Source organism: Petromyzon marinus, unplaced genomic scaffold (genome assembly GCF_048934315.1).
Source record: "Petromyzon marinus isolate PM22_M1 ecotype Great Lakes invasive population unplaced genomic scaffold, UKy_Petmar_22M1.pri1.0 PM_Scaffold_101, whole genome shotgun sequence".
NCBI lineage: Eukaryota > Metazoa > Chordata > Hyperoartia > Petromyzontiformes > Petromyzontidae > Petromyzon > Petromyzon marinus.
In genome coordinates, this window is record NW_027423060.1 from 127,501 (window position 1) to 149,931 (window position 22,431).

The 22,431-nt window shown below is 51.6% G+C and overlaps 1 protein-coding gene across 1 annotated transcript in view; it reads right to left on the reverse strand.

The window, feature by feature from the left end:
• LOC142922560 (uncharacterized) overlaps positions 1-22,431 on the reverse strand; it is a 62,483-nt gene that overhangs the window by 15,863 nt on the left and 24,189 nt on the right. The window contains exons 2-3 of the mRNA XM_076063346.1: positions 2,723-2,742; positions 27-1,246 (exon numbers count right to left, since the gene is read on the reverse strand). Of these exons, the coding sequence (XP_075919461.1) occupies positions 287-1,246; positions 2,723-2,742 (980 nt within the window). The 3' untranslated portion in view covers positions 27-286. The remainder of the gene's footprint in view (positions 1-26; positions 1,247-2,722; positions 2,743-22,431) is intronic.

Consider the following 22,431-nt stretch of genomic DNA (forward strand, 5'->3'; position numbering starts at 1 on the left):
GAATGAGTGAGTGAGTCTGTCCTTACCACAGTCGAAGGTGGAGTGAGTGAGTGAGTTAGTGACTGTGTGAGTGAGTGAGTTAATGAGTGAGTGAGTTAGTGACTGAGTGAGTGTGTGAGTGGGTGCGAGAGTCTGGAGCTTTGTCCAGGAACTCGTCAGTGAGACGGGGGTGGAGCCACTAAGTGGGTGGGTGTGTTGGTGAGTTGGTTAGTGAGTGGTTTGGTGAGTGGGTGAGTGAGTGGCTGAGTGAGTGAGTGGGTGAGTGAGTGAGTGGCTGATTGAGTGGCTAAGTGAGTTTGTGATTGAGTGGGTGAGTGAGTGAGTGGGTGAGTGAGTGATTGAGTGGCTGAGTGAGTGAGTGGGTGAGTGAGTGAGTGAGTGGCTGAGTGAGTGAGTGGGTGAGTGAGTGGCTAAGTGAGTTGGTGATTGAGTGGCTGAATGAGTGAGTGAGTGGCTGAGTGAGTGAGTGGCTGATTGAGTTCGTGAGTGGCCGAGTGAGTGGATGAGTGAGTTGGTGAGTGGCTGAGTGAGTGGCTGGGTGAGTTGGTGAGTGGCTGACTGAGTTGGTGAGTGAGTGGCTGAGTGAGTGGCTGAGTGAGTTGGTGAGTGGCTGAGTGAGTGAGTGGGTAATTGGCTGAGTGGCTGGGTTTGTGACTGAGTTGGTGAGTGGCTGACTGAGTTGGTGAGTGAGTGGCTGAGTGAGTGAGTGAGTGGCTGAGTGAGTGAGTGAGTGGCTGAGTGAGTGAGTGGGTAATTGGCTGAGTGGCTGGGTTTGTGACTGAGTTGGGGAGTGGCTGAGTGAGTTGGTGAGTGATTGGCTGAGCGGCTGAGTGAGTGAGTGGCAGAGTGAGTGGCTGAGTGAGTGAGTGATTGGCTGAGTGAATGAGTGACTAATTGGGTGAGTGGCTGGGTTTGTGACTGAGTTGGTGAGTGGCTGACTGAGTTGGTGAGTGAGTGGCTGGGTTTGTGACTGAGTTGGTGAGTGAGTGGCTGAGCGGCTGAGTGAGTGAGTTGGTGAGTGGCTGACTGAGTTGATGAGTGAGTGGCTGAGTTTGTGGGTGAGTTGGTGAGTGGCTGACTGAGTTGGTGAGTGAGTGGCTGAGTTTGTGGGTGAGTTGGTGAGTGGCTGACTGAGTTGATGAGTGAGTGGCTGAGTTTGTGGGTGAGTTGGTGAGTGGCTGACTGAGTTGGTGAGTGAGTGGCTGAGTTTGTGGGTGAGTTGGTGAGTGGCTGACTGAGTGAGTGACTAATTGGGTGAGTGGCTGGGTTTTTGACTGAGTTGGTGAGTGGCTGAGTGAGTTGGTGAGTGAGTGGCTGAGCGGCTGAGTGAGTGAGTTGCTGAGTTTGTGGCTGGCTTGGTGAGTGGCTGAGTGAGTTGGTGAGTGGCTGAGTGAGTGAGTGACTAATTGGGTGAGTGGCTGGGTTTGTGACTGAGTTGGTGAGTGGCTGAGTGAGTTGGTGAGTGATTGGCTGAGCGGCTGGGTGAGTGGCTGAGTGAGTGAGTGAGTGGCTGAGTGAGTGAGTGGGTAATTGGCTGAGTGGCTGGGTTTGTGACTGAGTTGGGGAGTGGCTGAGTGAGTTGGTGAGTGATTGGCTGAGCGGCTGAGTGAGTGAGTGGCAGAGTGAGTGGCTGAGTGAGTGAGTGATTGGCTGAGTGAGTGAGTGACTAATTGGGTGAGTGGCTGGGTTTGTGACTGAGTTGGTGAGTGGCTGACTGAGTTGGTGAGTGAGTGGCTGGGTTTGTGACTGAGTTGGTGAGTGAGTGGCTGAGCGGCTGAGTGAGTGAGTTGGTGAGTGGCTGACTGAGTTGATGAGTGAGTGGCTGAGTTTGTGGGTGAGTTGTTGAGTGGCTGACTGAGTTGGTGAGTGAGTGGCTGAGTTTGTGGGTGAGTTGGTGAGTGGCTGACTGAGTTGATGAGTGAGTGGCTGAGTTTGTGGGTGAGTTGGTGAGTGGCTGACTGAGTTGGTGAGTGAGTGGCTGAGTTTGTGGGTGAGTTGGTGAGTGGCTGACTGAGTTGTTGAGTGAGTGGCTGAGTGAGTGAGTGACTAATTGGGTGAGTGGCTGGGTTTTTGACTGAGTTGGTGAGTGGCTGAGTGAGTTGGTGAGTGAGTGGCTGAGCGGCTGAGTGAGTGAGTTGCTGAGTTTGTGGCTGGCTTGGTGAGTGGCTGAGTGAGTTGGTGAGTGGCTGAGTGAGTGAGTGACTAATTGGGTGAGTGGCTGGGTTTGTGACTGAGTTGGTGAGTGGCTGAGTGAGTTGGTGAGTGAGTGGCTGAGTGAGTGAGTGGCTAATTGGCTGAGTGGCTGGGTTTTTGACTGAGTTGGTGAGTGGCTGAGTGAGTTGGTGAGTGATTGGCTGAGCGGCTGGGTGAGTGAGTTGCTGAGTTTGTGGCTGGCTTGGGGAGTGGCTGAGTGAGTTGGTGAGTGGCTGAGTGAGTGAGTGACTAATTGGGTGAGTGGCTGGGTTTGTGACTGAGTTGGTGAGTGGCTGAGTGAGTTGGTGAGTGAGTGGCTGAGTGAGTGAGTGGCTAATTGGCTGAGTGGCTGGGTTTTTGACTGAGTTGGTGAGTGGCTGAGTGAGTTGGTGAGTGATTGGCTGAGCGGCTGGGTGAGTGAGTGGCTGAGTTTGTGGCTGGCTTGGGGAGTGGCTGAGAGAGGTGGTGAGTGAGTGGAGTTTGTGAGTCTACAACTCAACGAAGGAAAATCAACGGAGGAATCAGAAACCTCGAACAGGAAGCTGGTCTCTGATAACGGAGGGCAAATAATTAATCAATTAATAGCGCTATATGTTTTTAAAAATATAACACAGTGCATAGACTCACCACTACACAGAGACCCATAGACTCACCACCACACAGAGACCCATAGACTCACCACCACACAGAGACCCATATACTCACCAACACACAGAGACTCATAGATTCACACAGAGACCCATAGACTCACACAGAGACCCATAGACTCACCACCACACAGAGACCCATAGACTCACCACCACACAGAGACCCATAGACTCACCACCACACAAAGACTCATAGATTCACACAGAGACCCATAGACTCACACAGAGACCCATAGACTCACCACCACACAGAGACCCATAGACTCACCACCACACAGAGACCCATAGACTCACCACCACACAGAGACCCATAGACTCACACAGAGACGCATAGACTCACCAGCATCACACAGAGACCCATAGACTCACCACCACACAGAGACCCATAGACTCACCACTACACAGAGACCCATAGACTCACACAGAGACCCATAGACTCACCACCACACAGAGACCCATAGACACACCACCATCACACAGAGACCCATAGACTCGCCACCACACAGAGACCCACAGACTTACCACTACACAGAGACCCATAGACTCACACAGAGACCCATAGACTCACCACCACACAGAGACCAATAGACTCACACAGATAAAAAATAGACTCACCACCACACAGAGACCCATAGACTCACCACCATCACGCAGAGACCCATAGACTCACCACCACACAGAGACCCATAGACTCACCACCACACAGAGACCCATAAACTCACGACCACACAGAGACCCATAGACTCACCAACACACAGAGACCCATAGACTCACACAGAGACGCATAGACTCACCACCATCACACAGAGACCTTTAGACTCACCACCACACAGAGACCCATAGACTCACCACCACACAGAGACCCATAGACTCACCACCATCACACAGAGACCCATAGTCTCACCACCACACAGAGACCCATAGACTCACCACCACACAGAGACCCATAGACTCACCACCACACAGAGACCCATAGACTCACACAGAGACCCATAGACTCACCACCATCACATCACACAGAGACCCATAGACTCACCACCACACAGCAACCCATAGACTCACCATCATCACACAGAGACCCATAGACTCACCACCACACAGAGACCCATAGGCTCACCACCATCACACAGAGACCCATAGACTCACCAATACCCAGAGACCAATAGACTCACCACTACACAGAGACCCATAGATTCACCAGCACACAGAGACCCATAGACTCACCACCACACAGAGACCCATAGACTCACCAACACACAGAGACCCATTGACTCACAAAGAGACGCATAGACTCACCACCATCACACAGAGACCCATAGACTCACCACCACACAGAGACCCATAGACTCACCACTACACAGAGACCCATAGACTCACCACCACACAGAGACTCATAGACTCACCACCACACAGAGACCCATAGACTCACCACCACACAGAGACCCATAGACTACACCACTACACAGAGACCCATAGACTCACACAGAGACCCATAGACTCACCACCACACAGAGACCCATAGACTCACCACCACACAGAGACCCATAGACTCACCACCATCACACAGAGACCCATAGACTCACCACCACACAGAGACCCATAGACTCACCACCACACAGAGACCCATAGACTCACCACCACACAGAGACCCATAGACTCACCACCACACAGAGACCCATAGACTCACCACCACACAGAGACCCATAGGCTCACCACCATCACACAGAGACCCATAGACTCACGAATACACAGAGACCAAGAGACTCACCACTACACAGAGACCCATAGACTCACACAGAGACCCATAGACTCACCACCACACAGAGACCCATAGACTCACCACCACACAGAGACCCATAGACTCACCACCATCACACAGAGACCCATAGATTCACCACCACACAGAGACCCATAGACTCACCACCACACAGAGACCCATAGACTCACCACCATCACGCAGAGACCCATAGACTCACCACCAAACAGAGACCCATAGACTCACTACCATCACACAGAGACCCATAGACTCACCACCATCACACAGAGACCCATAGACTCACCACCGCACAGAGGCCCATAGACTCACACAGAGACCCATAGACTCACCAACACACAGAGACCCATAGACTCACCACCACACAGAGACCCATAGACTCACCAACACACAGAGACCCATAGACTCACCACCACACAGAGACCCATAGACTCACCACCATCACGCAGAGACCCATAGACTCACCACCACACAGAGACCCATAGACTCACCACCACACAGAGACCCATAGACTCACCACCACACAAAGACCCATAGACTCACCACCACACAGAGACCCATAGACTACACCACTACACAGAGACCCATAGACTCACACAGAGACCCATAGACTCACCACCACACAGAGACCCATAGACTCACCACCACACAGAGACCCATAGACTCACCTCCACACAGAGACCCATAGACTCACACAGAGACCCATAGACTCACCACCATCACACAGAGACCCATAGACTCACCACCACACAGAGACCCATAGACTCACCACCATCACACAGAGACCCATAGACTCACCACCACACAGAGACCCATAGACTCACCACCATCACGCAGAGAACCATAGACTCACCACCAAACAGAGACCCATAGACTCACCATCATCACACAGAGACCCATAGACTCACCACCACACAGAGACCCATAGACTCACCACCACACAGAGACCCATAGACTCACCACCGCACAAAGACCTATAGACTCACCACCACACAGAGACCCATAGACTCACCACCACAGAGAGACCCATAGACTCACCACCACACAGAGACCCATAGAATCACCACCACACAGAGACCCATAGACTCACCACCACACAGAGACCCATAGACTCACCACCATCACGCAGAGACCCATAGACTCACCACCACACAGAGACCAATAGACTCACCACCATCACGCAGAGACCCATAGACTCACCACCACACAGAGACCCATAGACTCACCACTACACAGAGACCCATAGACTCACCACCACACAGAGACCCATAGACTCACCACCATCACGCAGAGACCCATAGACTCACCACCACACAGAGACCCATAGACTCACCACCACACAAAGACCTATAGACTCACCACCACACAGAGACCCATAGACTACACCACTACACAGAGATCCATAGACTCAGACAGAGACCCATAGACTCACCACCACACAGAGACCCATAGACTCACCAACACACAGAGACCCATAGACTCACCACCACACAGAGACCCATAGACTCACCACCACACAAAGACCCATAGACTCACACAGAGACCCATAGACTCACCACCATCACACAGAGACCCATAGACTCACCACCACACAGAGACCCATAGACTCACCACCATCACACAGAGACCCATAGACTCACCACCACACAGAGACCCATAGACTCACCACCACACAGAGACCCATAGGCTCACCACCATCACACAGAGACGCATAGACTCACCAATACACAGAGACCCATAGACTCACCAATACACAGAGACCCATAGACTCACCACTACACAGAGACCCATAGATTCACCACCACACAGAGGCCCATAGACTCACACAGAGACCCATAGACTCACCAACACACAGAGACCCATAGACTCACCACCACACAGAGACCCATAGACTCACCAACACACAGAGACCCATAGACTCACCACCACACAGAGACCCATAGACTCACCACCATCACGCAGAGACCCATAGACTCACCACCACACAGAGACCCATAGACTCACCACCACACAGAGACCCATAGACTCACCACCACACAAAGACCCATAGACTCACCACCACACAGAGACCCATAGACTACACCACTACACAGAGACCCATAGACTCACACAGAGACCCATAGACTCACCACCACACAGAGACCCATAGACTCACCACCACACAGAGACCCATAGACTCACCACCACACAGAGACCCATAGACTCACACAGAGACCCATAGACTCACCACCATCACACAGAGACCCATAGACTCACCACCACACAGAGACCCATAGACTCACCACCATCACACAGAGACCCATAGACTCACCACCACACAGAGACCCATAGACTCACCACCATCACGCAGAGAACCATAGACTCACCACCAAACAGAGACCCATAGACTCACCACCATCACACAGAGACCCATAGACTCACCACCAACACAGAGACCCATAGACTCACCACCACACAGAGACCAATAGACTCACACAGAGAAAAAATAGACTCAACACCATCATACAGAGACCCATAGACTCACCACCACAGAGAGACCCATAGACTCACCATCATCACACAGAGACCCATAGACTCACCACCACACAGAGACCCATAGACTCACCACCACACAGAGACCCATAGAATCACCACCATCACGCAGAGACCCATAGACTCACCACCACACAGAGACCCATAGAGTCACCACCACACAGAGACCCATAGACTCACCACCGCACAAAGACCTATAGACTCACCACCACACAGAGACCCATAGACTCACCACCACACAGAGACCCATAGACTCACCACCACACAGAGACCCATAGACTCACCACCACACAGAGACCCATAGACTCACCACCACACAGAGACTCATAGATTCACACAGAGACCCATAGACTCACACAGAGACCCATAGACTCACCACCACACAGAGACCCATAGACTCACCACCACACAGAGACCCATAGACTCACCACCACACAGAGACCCATAGACTCACACAGAGACCCATAGACTCACCAGCATCACACAGAGACCCATAGACTCAACACCACACAGAGACCCATAGACTCACCACTACACAGAGACCCATAGACTCACACAAGACGCATAGACTCACCACCACACAGAGACCCATAGACACACCACCATCACACAGAGACCCATAGACTCGCCACCACACAGAGACCCACAGACTTACCACTACACAGAGACCCATAGACTCACACAGAGACCCATAGACTCACCACCACACAGAGACCCATAGACTCACCACCACACAGAGACCCATAGACTCACCACCATCACGCAGAGACCCATAGACTCACCACCACACAGAGACCCATAGACTCACCACCACACAGAGACCCATAAACTCACGACCACACAGAGACCCATAGACTCACCAACACACAGAGACCCATAGACTCACCAACACACAGAGACCCATAGACTCACACAGAGACGCATAGACTCACCACCATCACACAGAGACCTTTAGACTCACCACCACACAGAGACCAATAGACTCACCACCACACAGAGACCCATAGACTCACCACCATCACACAGAGACCCATAGACTCACCAACACACAGAGACCCATAGACTCACCACCACACAGACACCCATAGACTCACCACCACACAGAGACCCATAGACTCACACAGAGACCCATAGACTCACCACCATCACATCACACAGAGACCCATAGACTCACCATCACACAGCAACCCATAGACTCACCACCATCACACAGAGACCCATAGACTCACCACCACACAGAGACCCATAGGCTCACCACCATCACACAGAGACCCATAGACTCACCAATACCCAGAGACCAATAGACTCACCACTACACAGAGACCCATAGATTCACCAGCACACAGAGACCCATAGACTCACCAATACACAGAAACCCATAGATTCACCAGCACACAGAGACCCATAGACTCACCACCACACAGAGACCCATAGACTCACCAACACACAGAGACCCATTGACTCACAAAGAGACGCATAGACTCACCACCATCACACAGAGACCCATAGACTCACCACCACACAGAGACCCATAGACTCACCACTACACAGAGACCCATAGACTCACCACCACACAGAGACTCATAGACTCACCACCACACAGAGACCCATAGACTCACCACCACACAGAGACCCATAGACTACACCACTACACAGAGACCCATAGACTCACACAGAGACCCATAGACTCACCACCACACAGAGACCCATAGACTCACCACCACACAGAGACCCATAGACTCACCACCATCACACAGAGACCCATAGACTCACCACCACACAGAGACCCATAGACTCACCACCACACAGAGACCCATAGACTCACCACCACACAGAGACCCATAGACTCACCACCACACAGAGACCCATAGACTCACCACCACACAGAGACCCATAGGCTCACCACCATCACACAGAGACCCATAGACTCACGAATACACAGAGACCAAGAGACTCACCACTACACAGAGACCCATAGACTCACCACCACACAAAGACCCATAGACTCACCACCACACAGAGACCCATAGACTACACCACTACACAGAGACCCATAGACTCACACAGAGACCCATAGACTCACCACCACACAGAGACCCATAGACTCACCACCACACAGAGACCCATAGACTCACCACCACACAGAGACCCATAGACTCACACAGAGACCCATAGACACACCACCATCACACAGAGACCCATAGACTCGCCACCACACAGAGACCCACAGACTTACCACTACACAGAGACCCATAGACTCACACAGAGACCCATAGACTCACCACCACACAGAGACCAATAGACTCACACAGATAAAAAATAGACTCACCACCACACAGAGACCCATAGACTCACCACCATCACGCAGAGACCCATAGACTCACCACCACACAGAGACCCATAGACTCACCACCACACAGAGACCCATAAACTCACGACCACACAGAGACCCATAGACTCACCAACACACAGAGACCCATAGACTCACCAACACACAGAGACCCATAGACTCACCACCACACAGACACCCATAGACTCACCACCACACAGAGACCCATAGACTCACACAGAGACCCATAGACTCACCACCATCACATCACACAGAGACCCATAGACTCACCACCACACAGCAACCCATAGACTCACCACCATCACACAGAGACCCATAGACTCACCACCACACAGAGACCCATAGGCTCACCACCATCACACAGAGACCCATAGACTCACCAATACCCAGAGACCAATAGACTCACCACTACACAGAGACCCATAGATTCACCAGCACACAGAGACCCATAGACTCACCAATACACAGAAACCCATAGATTCACCAGCACACAGAGACCCATAGACTCACCACCACACAGAGACCCATAGACTCACCAACACACAGAGACCCATTGACTCACAAAGAGACGCATAGACTCACCACCATCACACAGAGACCCATAGACTCACCACCACACAGAGACCCATAGACTCACCACTACACAGAGACCCATAGACTCACCACCACACAGAGACTCATAGACTCACCACCACACAGAGACCCATAGACTCACCACCACACAGAGACCCATAGACTACACCACTACACAGAGACCCATAGACTCACACAGAGACCCATAGACTCACCACCACACAGAGACCCATAGACTCACCACCACACAGAGACCCATAGACTCACCACCATCACACAGAGACCCATAGACTCACCACCACACAGAGACCCATAGACTCACCACCACACAGAGACCCATAGACTCACCACCACACAGAGACCCATAGACTCACCACCACACAGAGACCCATAGACTCACCACCACACAGAGACCCATAGGCTCACCACCATCACACAGAGACCCATAGACTCACGAATACACAGAGACCAAGAGACTCACCACTACACAGAGACCCATAGACTCACCACCAAACAGAGACCCATAGACTCACTACCATCACACAGAGACCCATAGACTCACCACCACACAGAGACCCATAGACTAACCACCATCACGCAGAGACCCATAGACTCACCACCACACAGAGACCCATAGACTCACCACCACACAGAGACCCATAGACTCACCACCACACAAAGACCCATAGACTCACCACCACACAGAGACCCATAGACTACACCACTACACAGAGACCCATAGACTCACACAGAGACCCATAGACTCACCACCACACAGAGACCCATAGACTCACCACCACACAGAGACCCATAGACTCACCACCACACAGAGACCCATAGACTCACACAGAGACCCATAGACTCACCACCATCACACAGAGACCCATAGACTCACCACCACACAGAGACCCATAGACTCACCACCATCACACAGAGACCCATAGACTCACCACCACACAGAGACCCATAGACTCACCACCATCACGCAGAGAACCATAGACTCACCACCAAACAGAGACCCATAGACTCACCACCATCACACAGAGACCCATAGACTCACCACCAACACAGAGACCCATAGACTCACCACCACACAGAGACCAATAGACTCACACAGAGAAAAAATAGACTCAACACCATCATACAGAGACCCATAGACTCACCACCACAGAGAGACCCATAGACTCACCATCATCACACAGAGACCCATAGACTCACCACCACACAGAGACCCATAGACTCACCACCACACAGAGACCCATAGAATCACCACCATCACGCAGAGACCCATAGACTCACCACCACACAGAGACCCATAGACTCACCACCACACAGAGACCCATAGACTCACCACCGCACAAAGACCTATAGACTCACCACCACACATAGACCCATAGACTCACCACCACACAGAGACCCATAGACTCACCACCACACAGAGACCCATAGACTCACCACCACACAGAGACCCATAGACTCACCACCACACAGAGACTCATAGATTCACACAGAGACCCATAGACTCACACAGAGACCCATAGACTCACCACCACACAGAGACCCATAGACTCACCACCACACAGAGACCCATAGACTCACCACCACACAGAGACCCATAGACTCACACAGAGACCCATAGACTCACCAGCATCACACAGAGACCCATAGACTCAACACCACACAGAGACCCATAGACTCACCACTACACAGAGACCCATAGACTCACACAGAGACGCATAGACACCACCACACAGAGACCCATAGACACACCACCACCACACAGAGACCCACAGACTTACCACTACACAGAGACCCATAGACTCACACAGAGACCCAAAGACTCACCACCACACAGAGACCAATAGACTCACACAGATAAAAAATAGACTCACCACCACACAGAGACCCATAGACTCACCACCATCACGCAGAGACCCATAGACTCACCACCACACAGAGACCCATAGACTCACCACCACACAGAGACCCATAAACTCACGACCACACAGAGACCCATAGACTCACCAACACACAGAGACCCATAGACTCACCAACACACAGAGACCCATAGACTCACACAGAGACGCATAGACTCACCACCATCACACAGAGACCTTTAGACTCACCACCACACAGAGACCAATAGACTCACCACCACACAGAGACCCATAGACTCACCACCATCACACAGAGACCCATAGACTCACCAACACACAGAGACCCATAGACTCACCACCACACAGACACCCATAGACTCACCACCACACAGAGACCCATAGACTCACACAGAGACCCATAGACTCACCACCATCACATCACACAGAGACCCATAGACTCACCACCACACAGCAACCCATAGACTCACCACCATCACACATAGACCCATAGACTCACCACCACACAGAGACCCATAGGCTCACCACCATCACACAGAGACCCATAGACTCACCAATACCCAGAGACCAATAGACTCACCACTACACAGAGACCCATAGATTCACCAGCACACAGAGACCCATAGACTCACCAATACACAGAAACCCATAGATTCACCAGCACACAGAGACCCATAGACTCACCACCACACAGAGACCCATAGACTCACCAACACACAGAGACCCATTGACTCACAAAGAGACGCATAGACTCACCACCATCACACAGAGACCCATAGACTCACCACCACACAGAGACCCATAGACTCACCACTACACAGAGACCCATAGACTCACCACCACACAGAGACTCATAGACTCACCACCACACAGAGACCCATAGACTCACCACCATCACACAGAGACCCATAGACTCACCACCACACAGAGACCCATAGACTCACCACCACACAGAGACCCATAGACTCACCACCACACAGAGACCCATAGACTCACCACCACACAGAGACCCATAGACTCACCACCACACAGAGACCCATAGGCTCACCACCATCACACAGAGACCCATAGACTCACGAATACACAGAGACCAAGAGACTCACCACTACACAGAGACCCATAGACTCACCACCAAACAGAGACCCATAGACTCACTACCATCACACAGAGACCCATAGACTCACCACCACACAGAGACCCATAGACTCACCACCATCACGCAGAGACCCATAGACTCACCACCACACAGAGACCCATAGACTCACCACCACACAGAGACCCATAGACTCACCACCACACAAAGACCCATAGACTCACCACCACACAGAGACCCATAGACTACACCACTACACAGAGACCCATAGACTCACACAGAGACCCATAGACTCACCACCACACAGAGACCCATAGACTCACCACCACACAGAGACCCATAGACTCACCACCACACAGAGACCCATAGACTCACACAGAGACCCATAGACTCACCACCATCACACAGAGACCCATAGACTCACCACCACACAGAGACCCATAGACTCACCACCGCACAAAGACCTATAGACTCACCACCACACATAGACCCATAGACTCACCACCACACAGAGACCCATAGACTCACCACCACACAGAGACCCATAGACTCACCACCACACAGAGACCCATAGACTCACCACCACACAGAGACTCATAGATTCACACAGAGACCCATAGACTCACACAGAGACCCATAGACTCACCACCACACAGAGACCCATAGACTCACCACCACACAGAGACCCATAGACTCACCACCACACAGAGACCCATAGACTCACACAGAGACCCATAGACTCACCAGCATCACACAGAGACCCATAGACTCAACACCACACAGAGACCCATAGACTCACCACTACACAGAGACCCATAGACTCACACAGAGACGCATAGACTCACCACCACACAGAGACCCATAGACACACCACCACCACACAGAGACCCACAGACTTACCACTACACAGAGACCCATAGACTCACACAGAGACCCATAGACTCACCACCACACAGAGACCAATAGACTCACACAGATAAAAAATAGACTCACCACCACACAGAGACCCATAGACTCACCACCATCACGCAGAGACCCATAGACTCACCACCACACAGAGACCCATAGACTCACCACCACACAGAGACCCATAAACTCACGACCACACAGAGACCCATAGACTCACCAACACACAGAGACCCATAGACTCACCAACACACAGAGACCCATAGACTCACACAGAGACGCATAGACTCACCACCATCACACAGAGACCTTTAGACTCACCACCACACAGAGACCAATAGACTCACCACCACACAGAGACCCATAGACTCACCACCATCACACAGAGACCCATAGACTCACCAACACACAGAGACCCATAGACTCACCACCACACAGACACCCATAGACTCACCACCACACAGAGACCCATAGACTCACACAGAGACCCATAGACTCACCACCATCACATCACACAGAGACCCATAGACTCACCACCACACAGCAACCCATAGACTCACCACCATCACACATAGACCCATAGACTCACCACCACACAGAGACCCATAGGCTCACCACCATCACACAGAGACCCATAGACTCACCAATACCCAGAGACCAATAGACTCACCACTACACAGAGACCCATAGATTCACCAGCACACAGAGACCCATAGACTCACCAATACACAGAAACCCATAGATTCACCAGCACACAGAGACCCATAGACTCACCACCACACAGAGACCCATAGACTCACCAACACACAGAGACCCATTGACTCACAAAGAGACGCATAGACTCACCACCATCACACAGAGACCCATAGACTCACCACCACACAGAGACCCATAGACTCACCACTACACAGAGACCCATAGACTCACCACCACACAGAGACTCATAGACTCACCACCACACAGAGACCCATAGACTCACCACCACACAGAGACCCATAGACTACACCACTACACAGAGACCAATAGACTCACACAGAGACCCATAGACTCACCACCACACAGAGACCCATAGACTCACCACCACACAGAGACCCATAGACTCACCACCATCACACAGAGACCCATAGACTCACCACCACACAGAGACCCATAGACTCACCACCACACAGAGACCCATAGACTCACCACCACACAGAGACCCATAGACTCACCACCACACAGAGACCCATAGACTCACCACCACACAGAGACCCATAGGCTCACCACCATCACACAGAGACCCATAGACTCACGAATACACAGAGACCAAGAGACTCACCACTACACAGAGACCCATAGACTCACCACCAAACAGAGACCCATAGACTCACTACCATCACACAGAGACCCATAGACTCACCACCACACAGAGACCCATAGACTCACCACCATCACGCAGAGACCCATAGACTCACCACCACACAGAGACCCATAGACTCACCACCACACAGAGACCCATAGACTCACCACCACACAAAGACCCATAGACTCACCACCACACAGAGACCCATAGACTACACCACTACACAGAGACCCATAGACTCACACAGAGACCCATAGACTCACCACCACACAGAGACCCATAGACTCACCACCACACAGAGACCCATAGACTCACCACCACACAGAGACCCATAGACTCACACAGAGACCCATAGACTCACCACCATCACACAGAGACCCATAGACTCACCACCACACAGAGACCCATAGACTCACCACCATCACACAGAGACCCATAGACTCACCACCACACAGAGACCCATAGACTCACCACCACACAGAGACCCATAGACTCACCACCATCACGCAGAGAACCATAGACTCACCACCAAACAGAGACCCATAGACTCACCACCATCACACAGAGACCCATAGACTCACCACCAACACAGAGACCCATAGACTCACCACCACACAGAGACCAATAGACTCACACAGAGAAAAAATAGACTCAACACCATCATACAGAGACCCATAGACTCACCACCACAGAGAGACCCATAGACTCACCATCATCACACAGAGACCCATAGACTCACCACCACACAGAGACCCATAGACTCACCACCACACAGAGACCCATAGACTCACCACCACACAGAGACCTATAGACTCACCACCACACAGAGACCCATAGACTCACCACCACACAGAGACCCGTAGACTCACCACCACACAGAGACCCATAGACTCACCACCACACAGAGACCCATAGACTCACCACCACACAGAGACCCATAGACTCACCACCATCACGCAGAGACCCATAGACTCACCACCACACAGAGACCCATAGACTCACCACTACACAGAGACCCATAGACTCACCAACACACAGAGACCCATAGACTCACCACCATCACGCAGAGACCCATAGACTCACCACCACACAGAGACCCATAGACTCACCACCACACAAAGACCTATAGACTCACCACCACACAGGGACCCATAGACTACACCACTACACAGAGGTCCATAGACTCACACAGAGACCCATAGACTCACCACCACACAGAGACCCATAGACTCACCAACACACAGAGACCCATAGACTCACCACCACACAGAGACCCATAGACTCACCACCACACAGAGACCCATAGACTCACACAGAGACCCATAGACTCACCACCATCACACAGAGACCCATAGACTCACCACCACACAGAGACCCATAGACTCACCACCATCACACAGAGACCCATAGACTCACCACCACACAGAGACCCATAGACTCACCACCACACAGAGACCCATAGGCTCACCACCATCACACAGAGACCCATAGACTCACCAATACACAGAGACCCATAGACTCACCACTACACAGAGACCCATAGATTCACCACCACACAGAGACCCATAGACTCACCAACACACAGAGACCCATATACTCACAAAGAGACGCATAGACTCACCACCATCACACAGAGACCCATAGACTCACCACCACACAGAGACCCATAGACTCACCACAACACAGAGACCCATATACTCACCAACACACAGAGACTCATAGATTCACACAGAGACCCATAGACTCACACAGAGACCCATAGACTCACCACCACACAGAGACCCATAGACTCACCACCACACAGAGACCCATAGACTCACCACCACACAGAGACTCATAGATTCACACAGAGACCCATAGACTCACACAGAGACCCATAGACTCACCACCACACAGAGACCCATAGACTCACCACCACACAGAGACCCATAGACTCACCACCACACAGAGACCCATAGACTCACACAGACACCCATAGACTCACCAGCATCACACAGAGACCCATAGACTCAACACCACACAGAGACCCATAGACTCACCACTACACAGAGACCCATAGACTCACACAGAGACCCATAGACTCACCACCACACAGAGACCCATAGACACACCACCATCACACAGAGACCCATAGACTCGCCACCACACAGAGACCCACAGACTTACCACTACACAAAGACCCATAGACTCACACAGAGACCCATAGACTCACCACCACACAGAGACCAATAGACTCACACAGATAAAAAATAGACTCACCACCACACAGAGACCCATAGACTCACCACCATCACGCAGAGACCCATAGACTCACCACCACACAGAGACCCATAGACTCACCACCACACAGAGACCCATAAACTCACGACCACACAGAGACCCATAGACTCACCAACACACAGAGACCCATAGACTCACACAGAGACGCATAGACTCACCACCATCACACAGATACCTTTAGACTCACCACCACACAGAGACCCATAGACTCACCACCACACAGAGACCCATAGACTCACCACCATCACACAGAGACCCATAGACTCACCAACACACAGAGACCCATAGACTCACCACCACACAGAGACCCATAGACTCACCACCACACAGAGACCCATAGACTCACACAGAGACCCATAGGCTCACCACCATCACACAGAGACCCATAGACTCACCAATACCCAGAGACCAATAGACTCACCACTACACAGAGACCCATAGATTCACCAGCACACAGAGACCCATAGACTCACCAATACACAGAGACCCATAGATTCACCAGCACACAGAGACCCATAGACTCACCACCACACAGAGACCCATAGACTCACCAACACACAGAGACCCATTGACTCACAAAGAGACGCATAGACTCACCACCATCACACAGAGACCCATAGACTCACCACCACACAGAGACCCATAGACTCACCACTACACAGAGACCCATAGACTCACCACCACACAGAGACTCATAGACTCACCACCACACAGAGACCCATAGACTCACCACCACACAGAGACCCATAGACTACACCACTACACAGAGACCCATAGACTCACGAATACACAGAGACCAAGAGACTCACCACTACACAGAGACCCATAGACTCACCACCACACAGAGACCCATAGACTCACCACCATCACGCAGAGACCCATAGACTCACCACCAAACAGAGACCCATAGACTCACTACCATCACACAGAGACCCATAGACTCACCACCACACAGAGACCCATAGACTCACCACCATCACGCAGAGACCCATACACTCACCACCACACAGAGACCCATAGACTCACCACCACACAGAGACCCATAGACTCACCACCACACAAAGACCCATAGACTCACCACCACACAGAGACCCATAGACTACACCACTACACAGAGACCCATAGACTCACACAGAGACCCATAGACTCACCACCACACAGAGACCCATAGACTCACCACCATCACACAGAGACCCATAGACTCACCACCACACAGAGACCCATAGACTCACCACCATCACACAGAGACCCATAGACTCACCACCACACAGAGACCCATAGACTCACCACCATCACGCAGAGAACCATAGACTCACCACCAAACAGAGACCCATAGACTCACCACCATCACACAGAGACCCATAGACTCACCACCAACACAGAGACCCATAGACTCACCACCACACAGAGACCAATAGACTCACACAGAGAAAAAATAGACTCAACACCATCATACAGAGACCCATAGACTCACCACCACAGAGAGACCCATAGACTCACCACCACACAGAGACCCATAGACTCACCACCACACAGAGACCCATAGACTCACACAGAGACCCATAGACTCACCACCATCACACAGAGACCCATAGACTCACCACCACACAGAGACCCATAGACTCACCACCATCACACAGAGACCCATAGACTCACCACCACACAGAGACCCATAGACTCACCACCATCACGCAGAGAACCATAGACTCACCACCAAACAGAGACCCATAGACTCACCACCATCACACAGAGACCCATAGACTCACCACCACACAGAGACCCATAGACTCACCAATATCATACAGAGACCCATAGACTCACCACCACAGAGAGACCCATAGACTCACCATCATCACACAGAGACCCATAGACTCACCACCACACAGAGACCCATAGACTCACCACCACACAGAGACCCATAGAATCACCACCGCATAAAGACCTATAGACTCACCACCACACAGAGACCCATAGACTCACCACCACACAGAGACCCATAGACTCACCACCACACAGAGACCCATAGACTCACCACCACACAGAGACCCATAGACTCACCACCACACAGAGACCCATAGACTCACCACCATCACGCAGAGACCCATAGACTCACCACCACACAGAGACCAATAGACTCACCACCATCACGCAGAGACCCATAGACTCACCACCACACAGAGACCCATAGACTCACCACTACACAGAGACCCATAGACTCACCACCACACAGAGACCCATAGACTCACCACCATCACGCAGAGACCCATAGACTCACCACCACACAGAGACCCATAGACTCACCACCACACAAAGACCTATAGACTCACCACCACACAGAGACCCATAGACTACACCACTACACAGAGATCCATAGACTCACACAGAGACCCATAGACTCACCACCACACAGAGACCCATAGACTCACCAACACACAGAGACCCATAGACTCACCACCACACAGAGACCCATAGACTCACCACCACACAGAGACCCATAGACTCACACAGAGACCCATAGACTCACCACCATCACACAGAGACCCATAGACTCACCACCACACAGAGACCCATAGACTCACCACCATCACACAGAGACCCATAGACTCACCACCACACAGAGACCCATAGACTCACCACCACACAGAGACCCATAGGCTCACCACCATCACACAGAGACCCATAGACTCACCAATACACAGAGACCCATAGACTCACCACTACACAGAGACCCATAGATTCACCACCACACAGAGACCCATAGACTCACCAACACACAGAGACCCATATACTCACAAAGAGACGCATAGACTCACCACCATCACACAGAGACCCATAGACTCACCACCACACAGAGACCCATAGACTCACCACCACACAGAGACCCATAGACTCACCACCATCACGCAGAGACCCATAGACTCACCACCAAACAGAGACCCATAGATTCACCACCAACACAGAGACCCATAGACTCACCACCACACAGAGACCAATAGACTCACCACCACACAGAGACCCACAGACTCACCACTACACAGAGACCCATAGACTCACCACCACACAGAGACCCATAGACTCACACAGAGACCCATAGACTCATCACCATCACACAGAGACCCATAGACTCACCACCATCACACAGAGACCCATAGACTCACCAGCACACAGAGACCCATAGACTCACACAGAGACCAATAGACTCACAAAGAGACCCATAGACTCACCACCACCACACAGAGACCCATAAACTCACCACCACACAGAGACCCATAGACTCACCACCATCACACAGAGACCCATAGACTCACCACCACACAGAGACCCATAGACTCACCAACACACAGAGACCCATAGACTCACCACTACACAGAGACCCATAGACTCACCAACACACAGAGACCCATAGACTCACCAGCACACAGAGACCCATAGATTCACACAGAGACCCATAGACTCACCACCATCACACAGAGACGGATAGACTCACCAACACACAGAGACCGATAGACTCACCAACACACAGAGACCCATAGACTCACCACCACACAGAGACCCATATACTCACCAATACACAGAGACCCATAGACTCACCACCACACAGAGACCCAAAGACTCACCACCATCACGCAGAGACCCATAGACTCACCACCACACAAAGACCTATAGACTCACCACCACACAGAGACCCATAGACTCACCACCACACAAAGACCCATAGACTCACCACCACACAGAGACCCATAGACTCACCACCACACAAAGACCTATAGACTCACCACCACACAGAGACCCATAGACTCACCACCACACAGAGACCCATAGACTCACCACCACATAGAGACCCATAAACTCACCACCACACAGAGACCCATAGACTCACCACCACACAAAGACCTATAGACTCACCACCACACAGAGACCCATAGACTCACCACCACACAGAGACCCATAGACTCACCACCACACAGAGACCCATAGACTCACCACCATCACGCAGAGACCCATAGACTCACCACCACACAGAGACCCATAGACTCACCACCACACAGAGACCCATAGACTCACCACCACACAAAGACTTATAGACTCACCACCACACAGAGACCCATAGACTCACCACCATCACACAGAGACCCATAGACTCACCACCACACAGAGACCCATAGACTCACACAGAGACCCATAGACTCACCACCACACAGAGACCCATAGACTCACCACTACACAGAGACCCATAGATTCACCACGACACAGAGACCCATAGACTCACAAAGAGACGCATAGACTCACCACCATCACACAGAGACCCATAGACTCACCACCACACAGAGACCCATAGACTCACACAGAGACCAATAGACTCACCACCATCACACAGAGACCCATAGACTCACCACTACACAGAGACCCATAGATTCACCACCACACAAAGACCCATAGACTCACCAACACACAGAGACCCATAGACTCACCACCATCACACAGAGACCCATAGACTCACCACCACACAGAGACCAATAGACTCACCACCACACAAAGACCTATAGACTCACCACCACACAGAGACCCATAGACTCACCACTACACAGAGACCCATAGACTCACCACACACAGAGACCCATAGACTCACCACCACACAGAGACCCATAGACTCACACAGAGACCCATAGACTCACCACCACACAGAGACCAATAGACTCACCACCACACAGAGACCCATTGATTCACCACCACACAGAGACCTATATACTCACCACCACACAGAGACCCATAGACTCACCACCATCACACAGAGACCCATAGACTCACCACCACACAGAGACCCATAGACTCACACAGAGACCCA